Source organism: Cebus imitator, unplaced genomic scaffold (genome assembly GCF_001604975.1).
Source record: "Cebus imitator isolate Cc_AM_T3 unplaced genomic scaffold, Cebus_imitator-1.0 Scaffold247, whole genome shotgun sequence".
NCBI classification, from domain to species: domain Eukaryota; kingdom Metazoa; phylum Chordata; class Mammalia; order Primates; family Cebidae; genus Cebus; species Cebus imitator.
The window spans coordinates 1,000,574-1,012,148 of NW_016107562.1; the positions used below are offsets into that span (position 1 = coordinate 1,000,574).

General features: G+C 36.5%; 1 protein-coding gene across 1 annotated transcript in view; it reads right to left on the minus strand.

Annotated features, from left to right (window-relative positions):
* CDC73 (cell division cycle 73) overlaps positions 1 to 11,575 on the minus strand; it is a 125,964-nt gene that overhangs the window by 112,531 nt on the left and 1,858 nt on the right. The window contains exons 2-5 of the mRNA XM_017498620.2: positions 9,946 to 10,051; positions 5,668 to 5,737; positions 408 to 470; positions 276 to 328 (exon numbers count right to left, since the gene is read on the minus strand). Of these exons, the coding sequence (XP_017354109.1) occupies positions 276 to 328; positions 408 to 470; positions 5,668 to 5,737; positions 9,946 to 10,051 (292 nt within the window). The remainder of the gene's footprint in view (positions 1 to 275; positions 329 to 407; positions 471 to 5,667; positions 5,738 to 9,945; positions 10,052 to 11,575) is intronic.

An 11,575-nucleotide genomic window follows, 5' to 3' on the forward strand; every position in this document is an offset into this window, starting at 1 on the left:
AAAAAAAAAGGAGGAAAAAGAATTCTGACCCTTGAGCCAGTATTTTCAACAATAAGACTATAAAAGCAAAGAAAAATATGTTGTCTCCATCACATAGCTTGCATGTGAGAGGGCAAAAACTATAGCCTGAGCTACTTATTAATCTATCGTTCTTTCTGCCACAAAAATTTTTCCAAGAAAAAAAGCTTCTCAGGTTACTGCAAAGAATCCTTGTTCTACAACATCCAAATTTCAGTTAACAATATAAAAAATATTGTTTAAAATAGTTTCTTTACCTCAATTCGTGGTTTCTTTGCTTCTGCTAAAACTTCATCCGCAGCTCGTTTGACTATAAAAGAGAAGTAAATAAATGTGTAGTTTTGGAACGGGCCTCTGAAAGTTCAATATAAATATGCAAAAAGACATACCTTGAGTAGATCGCTGAAGACCTATTTCTAAGGGAGCGCTTCTGTCTATACTTGCCGATGTTGCTGAAGATATAAAAAGATTCATGTGAAGATTAATATTTGAACATACATACTGGACATTATTACAAGTGAAATGCTTTAGGTTTTTAATATACTTCTATATGGTGATTTCTCTAGGTAAAAAATTAAGTTTTAAAGCAGTTTTTTATACTAGAAAGTCTCTAAGAGGACAAACTATTTTTAGGGATTTAGCTTACAAATTACTGAGATTATGTGACTGAAATTAGTTGCTTCAAAGGATATGCTAATTTCAGTGAGATCATCTCAAACACTATGCTCCACACAGCGCAGTGGCTCACTCCTGTAATCACAGCACTTTGGGAGGCCAAGGCTTGCAGATCACCTGAGGTCACGAGTTCAAGACCAGCCTGACCAACATGGAGAAACCCTATCTCTACTAAAAATACAAAAATTAGCCAGGCGTGGTGGCCCATGCCTATAATCCCACTACTTGGGAGGCTGAGGCAGGAGAATCCCTCGAACCCTGGAGGCAGAGGTTGTGGTGAGCCAAGATCACGCCATCACACTCCAGTCTGGACAAGAACGAAACTCCGTCTTTAAAAAAAAACAAAAAAAAAGAATATACTCCAATATCATAACACAGACACCTACTAAGGTATATCTAAACATAAATGAATGCATAAACATGTATATATAAGGGCAATATTTTTTAACGTTAGCATTCACCCTAAACATGCAATTTTTTAATTAATTTTTAAATGGCTCAACAAAAAGAGGAGTACCAGTCCCCATTCACCTAGACCCCACCACCCTATGCAGCCAACTAGTCTCTTACATATCCTTCTAGAGTTTCTTTCTGTAGATACAAGAAATCAAAATTATTTTTACTTTTTAATACAAAAGGTAACATACTAAACGTGCTGTTCTGAACCCTGCTTTCTTTTTTACCCAACAACTTATCTCCCATATTCCTCCATATCAGTAAGTAGAGCATTTCTTTCACTCTTTTTTTAACGCTACAAGTACCTATGAGTACTCTACTGTATGGCCTAATTACAATTTATTTAACGAGGTCCCTGTTGATGAGCTGTTGAATGTTAGTCTTTTGTTGTTACAAACAATGGCACAATGACATATTAATATACATATAAAGTCACACCATACATTTTCATACATAAATATGTAAATGTGTATATATATATCTATATAGATATATATAGATAGATATCTCTATATATATATAAGGGCAAGATTTCTTTAAAGTTATCATTCACCCTACACATGTAATTTTTAGTTATTTACAACTGGTAAAAAAACTAAACTAAATATACCTTCAGGATAAAGTTTCAGACATAGGATTTCTACATTAAATTTGAAATGTTGGATTGCTGCCAATTCTTCAACGGGGGGGTACTGATTAACATTACAACCAACAATATAGTAGAATATCTGTTTTATCATTGTTTCACCAGAGCACATTATCAGACTTAAATTTTTGTCCATCAGGTAAAAAACAAAAAACAAAACCTATCTCTGTATAGTTTAAATTTGCAATTCTCTTATTATAAACGAAGTTAAGCATTTTTCATGATTTTATCACCTTTTCTGTGAATTTTATGACATAATGCATTTGGTCTTTTATGCATACATTTCCAAGATCCTTCATATATTAGTGAGATTAGCCCTTTATCTGTGATGACTTGAAACAGTAATGTCTTTTCTCAGTTTGACATATCTTTTGTTTTTTGTAATACAGAACTTTATTACTTTTATCAGCTTGTAACTAAATCCCACCTTCCTCCCACTGACTTGACATGTCTCTTTACTCACACGTTAAATGCACATATAGATTTCCAACCTAACAGATAAAGTTGTTTTATTAGTGTATCTATTCATTTAGTTTTTTTAACTATTGGAGTTTTATTATAAGTTCTCTAGAATGACTAGTCTTTTTTCATTTATCTTCTACACATTTTTAGGATCCTTACTTTTGCCAATGCACTTTAGAATCATCCTGTTTAGTTCTACTCTTACCTCGAGAAAAACTGCAGATTCTTATTGAGACAATGTTAAATGTACAAATTAAGAACTAACTTTTTTAAGTAGTTATGTCTCCTTAAGAATACGGTCTTAATATTTGCTCAACCTTTTCATTAAACTATTAAATTAAGTTTTTAAAAAGTGGCAAAGCAATATGCTTAGTGACTAAATTTGTCCTACAGAAACTGACATAGATTAGATGGATAAAGAGCAACTCTAGATTCTAAAAAATTAAAAAAAAAAAAAAAAGTCATTTGTTCTAAAGCACTTCCCCAAAACTAGCCTATTTATCAGGCTCGCCTGTGATGCTTAAGAATAGAGAATGTCAGACTTTACATATCTTCTGAAGCCAAAAAAAATCTTTAAAAAAACACACCATTTTCAACATGATTCTCAGCACGTAAAAAATCAGAGAAATACTGCTCCAAAGAATCAAATTTGCTTTGATTTAAAAAGAAAAAAAAAATGACTGGGCACAGTGGCTCATGCCTGCAATTTCAACACTTTGGGAGGCCAAGGGAGGACTGCTTGAGCCAAGAGTTCAAGACCAGCCTGAACAATGCAGTGAGATCCCATCTCTAAAAGAAAAAAAAAGGCTGCTTCTATCCTCCCCAATGCCATCCTCTTCACAGAATTGAGACTCCTCCTTCAATCCTGCTGGGTTTGAAACTTTTGTGTGTCCAGTCTTCCTTCCATGACAGTAAACATGTTTACATGTTTTAGACAAGGATTTTGCATTTTGCACAACACCCAGCATAATGCCTTGAAAATTGAGCATTTAATAACTACTTACTGAACGAGGACAGCATAGGAAGAAAGTATTCCTAATAATGATCTTTCCATTATATACAAGATTATCTTTGAAATCGATCTTACTGCTTAAAGCCATGAATGACAAGACAGCTGTTAATGACTTAAAGGTACCACATTCCACACTCAGCAAAGTAAAACCCAATAGTTCTATTATATCAATGTATTTGTACGATGTATTGTACTCAGAGTAAATTAATAATTATTCATTTATTCATTTAAGAACCTACCATGTAGGCCGGGCGCGGTGGCTCACATCTGTAATCCTAGTACTTCGGGAGGCCAAGGCGGGTGGATCATGAGGTCAAGAGATCGAGACCATCCTGGCCAACACAGTGAAACCCCATCTCCACTAAAATACAAAAATTAGCTGGGCATGCTGGTGCGGGCCTGTAGTCCCAGGTACTAGGGAGGCTGAGGCAGGAGAATTGCTTGAACCGGGGAGGCAGAGGTTGCAGTCAGCGGAAATCGCAATGCACTCCAACCTGGCCCCTGGCGACAGAGTGAGACTCTGTCTCAAAAAAAAAAAAAAAAAAAAAAAAAAATCAAAAAAAAAGAACCTACCATGTACCACTATTCTGAATGCTGGGTATTTAACAAGACAAATGACTGTCTGTCCCTGTAGGGTTTACTTTCTGACAGGGAAGGCAGACACTGTTTGTCTATGTACTATCTGTTTATGTACTAATTAGGTACATAAACAGATACATAATTTTTGGTCAATGTACAGGATTTGATGAAAAATAAATCAGGATGGCACTATATAAAGACCACAGAAGGAGGAAAAGAATACTATATTTTAGATAGTGGTTAGAGAAGTCTTTGATGGAACAACATTTGGAAGAACACTTGAGCACAGATATAAATGAAATAGTAATGAAGTGAGCCATGTGATAATGTAAAGAAAGATAACTCAAGACAGAGAAAAGAGAAAGTGCAAAGGCGCTAAGATGAGCATAGCTAAAATACCAAAAACACTGACTGCTGTAAGTGAAGGAAGACTGGTAGAAGATGAAATCACAGAGATTTACTCAGAGGCAAGATATGGCCAGGGTAACAAGCATGAGTTTTATTCTAAGTGTGATGGGAAGCCACAGGTGAGTGACACAATCAAATTTATGTACTTTTTCAACAAGACACTCTACTACGACTACACTATAGGAAATAAAGAGTGGGGGCTGTAAGGAAGCTATGCAATAATCTAAAAAGAAAGGATGAAATAGGATGGGTAGGATGGTAAGAAGTTGTCATAATTTTAAAGACAGAAAAAAAGAACTTGTCAATAGAATGGATGTGAGATATGAAAAAGATTTCACAGGTTTTGGCTTAAGCAACTGCAGGAATAGGGTACCACTGCTCCTTACTAAAGTGGGAATGCTGATGAAAGAACAGACTTGTTTTTTTTTTCTGTGTGAGGGAAGAAGGGAAAGAGGGAATTGGGTATTCCATTTTCAATATGTTAAATTTCAGATGCCTATTCAACATTCAAGGAAATATGTTGACAGTAAATTTATAAATCTGGTGCCCTGGAACAAGTCAATGATTAAAAAATTTTGGAATTTTATCAGCATATATATATCTAAGGCGTAAAACTGAAAGAGATCACCCACAGAAAAAAGGTTAAGAGAGACAATAAAAAAAAAAAAAAGATCAGGTCTTGGAAACTTCAGGAAGTAGAGGTCAGGTATGGAAGTAACCATATAAACTGAAAGGTGAACAATGAGGAGAAAGAGAACCAAGAGTCTGGTGTTCCACGTGCCAAATGAAGAAAGGATTTCAAAAAAGTGGTCAATAGTATCAAATGCTGTTGAGAGGTCAAGGGTGGTACAAGAGACCAAACAATGTAGCAATCCGTAAATCAGTGTTGACCTTAGAAATAGTGATTCTAGTGGGATGCTGAGGATGAAAGCCAGACTACAGTGGCTTCAAGAAAGAAACAGAGGTAAAGAAGAAGCAATGATAACCACATGAACTCTTGCAAAGAATGTTACAATCCCAGGGAGAAGATAAATGAAGCAGTAGACAGTAGGAATGTGGTGTCAAAAGCATTTTTTAAACATGAGAGATCTTTCTGTAGGTATTCTAAAATGGAATGATCCAGAAAAAGGTAGAAACTGATAATGTAAGAGAGAAACAACAATTTACAAAGACAAAGTCTTTGAGACTGTGTGAAAGGAGATGGAATCCACACACAAAGAAGGGGTGACTGAGCTTTAAATCAAAGACAGTGTATTCTCTGTGTATGAAAAAGATGAGCACACAGACAAAAATGAAGGTAGGTTAATTTTTTTAGTGGAAACACAAATTCTCTTCCCACTAATCATTATTTCATAGGGGAAAATAGAAACAATATCTGTTTAAGGGTGGGAACAATTTAAAAAGTACTCACACGCTTCACCATTGAGATATCCAAGTAGATCTTTCCGATCAGGTCTTCTAACCACAGGAATATTTTCAGTCTAAAGCCAAAATTTTAAATGAGGTATCAAATGAATAATAACGATACACAACTTGATAAATATAAACATGTAATGTCTGAATTTTATTCCAAAATATCTTGATAAAATGTATTTTAAATCACATTTGTAAAAAATGACTAGGCTATAAGAACCTAATAAAAATCCTCAAAATTTATCAAACATGTTACTTTTAATAATTTTCTTGGCTGAGCGTGGAGGCTTATGCCTGTAATCCTAGCACTTTGGGAGGGTGATGCAGGTGGATCACCTGAAGTCAGGAGTTCGAGACCAGCCTGCCCAACATGGCGAAACCCTGTCTCTACTAAAAATACAAAAATTAACTGGGTGTGGTGGCACACGCCTGTAATCCCAGCTACTCAGGAGTCTGAGGCAGAAGAATTGCCGGAAACCAGGAGGCAGAGGTTTTAGTGAGCTGAGATTGTGCCATTACACTCTGGCCTGGGCAGCAGAGAAAGACTCTGTCTCTAAATAGATAAACGAATAAATAAATACATTTCTTTTTGAAATTCCAGGAGGTTATACAAAAGATAATTATTAGAAATAAAGCAATGGCCAGGCACGATAGCCCACACCTGTAATCCCAGTACTGTGTGGAGGCCGAGGCAGAAGGATCACTTGAGGTCAGGAATTCAAGACCAGCCTGGCCAACATAGTGAAACCCCATTTCTACTAAAAATACAAAAATCAGCCGGGCATGGTGATGGGTGCCTCTTAATTCCAGCTACTGGGGAGGCTGAGGCAAGACTGTTTCAAACACAAACAAACAGTCCAAGAAAAATTAGTAGCTGAGAGATTCCAGTTTAAATCCTTTGTCACTTTACATGAGTAACAATGAAGTAATAAGAACCTTCAGTATCTTTGGCCAATGACCTTATATCAAATGCTTATTATATTTCATTGCACCAAACATTCTGCACTGACTCCTCAATGATTTACATAAACTGTATTTAATCACTTAAAAATTAATCTTTTATTTTAAAAAGGTCAAGCTAAATTTTAGTCTCCTTATGAGTTTAAAAGTTTGAGTGCAGAGTTCTTTTGCGCTTCTATTATCCAGCCTAGGCCAGGCATGCTGGCTCACGCCTGTAATTCTAACACTTTGGGAGGCCATCGTGGATAGACTGCTGGAGCCCAGGAGTTCAAGACCTGTGGGCAAGATGAAGAAACTCCATCTCAACAAAAATATGAAAGTTAGCCAGGCATGGTGGCAAGTGCCTGCAGTCACAGCTATAGCTCCAGCTATTCATGAGGCTGAAATAAGAAGACAGCTTGAGCGCAGGAGAGCAAGGCTGTGGCGAGCCAAGATCCTGCCACTGCACTCCAGCCTGGGTGACAGAGCAAGACTCTGTCTCAAAAAATAAAAAATAAAAATAAACCAGTCTACCTGGAATATCATAAACAGTTAAAAGATTTGAGTTAATTTTAAGTTACTGTTTCTAAGTCTAATAACTTGCGTCATCATTTCGTCACTATTGAGCCATATGCACATTACAGTCCTCTGAGAAAGATTACATCTACTCACACTAAAATAGGAGCTAAGGGTCAGGAATATGTGTTTCAAGAGTGGTCTGCTCACAGGAAAGAAGAAATAACACAAAGTAATAGGAGACAACAACCTCAAATTCACAGAACTTTGGAATTTTAGAATCCTTCTCTTTTAATTTGACAAATATTTAAGAAAAATAAGAGTTAAATCTTATGCAAGCAAGGGTCCCAAGGTCCCCAGTAACATTATAGCTATCAGTTATGTGTACAACCATTTCCCAGTACCAGAATCTATAAATCTAAGCCAACTATCTGAATCTTTGTTACACTAAAATGAATATATCCAACAAAACACTGTAAGAACTACCTAATTTAGTTTTTAAAGATCTGAATTAAAATAGCCTTAAAGAGGGAGCTGATGCTATTTTTTCCCATTATTTCTCAAGTAGTCTCACTCACTCTAATTATATGTTTTTAAATATGTAACATAAATGTCTATTTCTTGCTAGGGAAAGCGGAAGCCTTATGGCTTAATACAAAGGCCACTAAGTGACGGGATACTTTCTCAACTGCTATACACACACACACACACACACACACACACACGTACATATATATATATATATATTTTTTTTTTCCTTGAGACAGAGTCCTGCTCTATCACCCACACTAGATGCACTGGTGCAATCATGGCTCACTGCAGCCTCAACGTCCTGGGCCCAAGTGATCCTCCCACTTCAGCCCCTTGAGTAGCTAGCTGGGAGTATAGGTGCACACTACCATGCCTGGCTTTTTATTTTTTATTTTTTATTTTGACGAGGTTTCCCTATGTTTCCCAGGTTGGTCTTGAACTCCTGAGCCCAAGGGATCCTTCCACCTCAGCCTCCCAAAGTGCTGGGACTACAGGCATGCACCACCACACACAGCTTTCAGTGGCTTTAAATAACAAGGTATTATTTGAAAGATACCTCACATAAGCCAGAAACCTTAACTATTTCTACTTGGGAGGGAGGCTAGGGTTATAGAAGTTAAGTTTCACACAGCTTAATGTGATCCAGCAACTGTGTAAGGTAACTCAAAAAGCAGCTCCAGTGATGACAGACACAATGAGGTTTAAGAAAATTATTTTAAGAACTATAAGAAAAGTTTAAGAAAATTGTTTTAAGAACTATAAAGATACGGGGAAAAGCAGTTATTTATAAATATATTCCATAATTTTAAGTATGTACTTGTAAGCAAAAGCAACAAATATTAAAAGCAGGCATTTAATTATTTCAATTATATCTTCAAAAAAATGTTATGTTCAACTCTACCGAAAATAATCTGAGGGAAAAGCTCATTTAAAAAATTTAAGTATCTTTTTAGGCCATTTTATTTGGGCATTTATAGCAATTTTCCATATCATACAGCTAACCTATCCAAATAACTCTAAATCTTATTTACTTATCAATTGTAATATACTGCTATAATTTACGTATTGATTATAACATACTTCCCTACAGATGAAAAATCTCATCACAGTCTATGAAATCAGTTGTTTTCAAGTTGTTTCCAGAGATCTCCTCTGAGTAATAAATTTTCAAACACTGAGAAAGTAAGCAAAACTAAAAACAAATGAACTTCTCTAGAGTATAAAAACAGTTGCACAAAACTGATTAAAATATATATATTTTTTAATGTCTGCTAATCTTGTTCCTTACAATCAAAAAAAATTTTTCTTGGGATTAAACCAGAGTTCTGAAGTAACAAGGTCCTTCCACAGGCTTAAAAGTTTGTTTAAACACCTCTATAAATGCCTTTAGTGTTTCTGCGTTTTCTTTTTCTTGAGATGGCATCTCACTATGTTGCCCATGCTGGTCTTGATCTCCTAGACTCAAGCAACACTCCTGCCATAGCCTCCCAAGTAGCTGGGATTACCAGTGTGTACTAACAAGCCTGGCTCTATAAATCCCTTTAAAACTTCCTCTGTTATAAACATTACCCACATTTTACATAAATATGTCACAGATTTTTAAAAACTCTGTGTAAGTCATACAGTTGCCTAATTTTGACTCTCCTGGAGACATTCATGCAAACCTTCCATTCTTTTGATTTGAAACCCATAAAGGAAGCTATCCATTTCAAATGATACCTACCATCATGAAGCCAAAAAATAAAATAAATAATGTTTTCATATAAAAATTAGCCCAGCATGGTGGGGCATGCCTGTAGTCCCAGCTTCTCAGGCAACTGAGGTGGTAGGCTGGCTTGAGCCGGAGAGGGGGAGGGTACAGTAAGCCAAGATCGCACCACTGCACTCCAGCCTGGGCAACAGAGCCACACCCTATCTCAAAAAAAAAAAAAAAAAAGTTCTAAAATGAATTATTGAGCAGGCACAGTGATTCTTGCCAGTAATCCCAGCACTTTGGGAGGCTAAGGCAGGAGGATCCACTGAGGCTATGAGTTCAAGACCAGCCTAGGCAACACAGCAAGACCCCTCTATCTTCACACACACAAAAAAACATTAGCCAGATACAGTGGCCATGCCTACAGTCCTGGCTACTTGAAGGCTGAGGTGGGAAGATCACTTGACCCCAGGAGTTCAAGGCTGCAATGAGCTATGATCACACTACTGCACTCTAGTGTGGGCAAAAGGGCCAGACCCCATCTCTTAAATAAATAATAAAACTGGTAAATGGATAAGTAACATGGATTCTACTTACAGCTGCACGTCGGACATAAACTGGATGAGAAAGGTGAACATTATTAAGTAGAAATAAAATGGAATCCAATGTGTAGTACTCTCTGGGTTGGCCTTCCTTTCCAGTCCTGAAATAATCAAAGCAAGATTTTTTACTCACAACTCGAATTCGACTCTTTGGGCCGGATTAATTTATCTACACAACTTTGCTGTGTAACAATGGGTTTAACATAGCTAACAAAAATAAAGTATAAAACCTAATAATGAATAGACTGTCATGATCGCAAAAGAAACACAAAAGGCGGCAATGACAAAAAACAAGAAGTAGTAAAAATACAAAAAATTCATATAAGGTACTATACGCTTTATAGAATTAGGCCCGAATTAGGCTCTGGGCTTTATCAATAAAGAAATCCAATCATATCCTTATTGAAGAGGATCCATAAGAGAAAATAAACTGCTTAGAAGAAGCACAATTATCACCAGTGCTAAGTAGGAAAGAAATTTATCCTACAGCTCCTGCTAAATAAAACACTGCTGAACAACATCCTTCACATTCTTACAGTAGGCACAACACTGGATTTCAGAGGTATGATTGTCACGACATCCCTCAAATCAGACCGATAACGCAAAACCAAAATCCTATTCTACCTGTGATAAAACAATGTAATATACTAATGGTGCAAGCTCTCTAACGCAGGTACTACTTACCTCATTCCAATCGCACCCTTCCTACTACATTTGACCCATCTATATAGCTTTGAATCTGTCTGAATATGGCCCACTATCATCAGCCCTAAACCTACTTTTCTAGCTAGCTTCTAGTCCCACTTTTCCTCTAAGCCAGTGTATTTCAAACCACACACCACTATCAATGATTGTACTATAGAACCCAGTTAACAACTGTATTCTATTTTCAGAATAGAAGAGAAAAATAAAATGCACTGCATGCAATAAGAAGAGTCAGTATTGTTTAGTGTTTTACATGTATATATTTACATGTGCATGTGCACATACAGAAAATAAAAATAATTTCTTGGTGTGATTCACTGTTGAAAAAGTTTAAAATTTACTGTGCTAAACGTTCCTTTTTCACTGGCTTCACTGAATTGCTGTCAACACATTTACTTTCTAGTTCTCATGCCTTTAACCATAGAGTTCACTCATCTTGGAAGACTCAACCCATCATTTTCACCCAGAGAACTCCTATCTACCCTTTAAAGCTTATTTATTTGTTCACTCATTCAAGAAAACTTTGTTGGAAGTGAACTTGCCAAAGACAACTATATGGAACTTTCCGTAAATACTTTTAACTAGAAGTGACTGCTGTCTTCATAAGTTATTATAGAAAGCATTTCACATCAACTTACCCGTTTAATCTCTATTCAGATTAAGTTAACCTCCTTTGAGGTAGAAACCAGCATCTTAGAAATTTTTTTACTCCTCAGATTGAACCACTTCATATTCTAGGTACTCCTTAGCCGTTGTTTAAAGAAAAAAAAAAAAATTTCATTAAAAATCCAACCACGTGCCGGGCGCAGTGGCTCACGCCTGTAATCCCAGCACTTTGGAAGGCCGAGGCGGGTGGATCACGAGGTCAAGAGATCGAGACCATCCTGGTCAACATGGTGAAACCCCGTCTCTACTAAAAA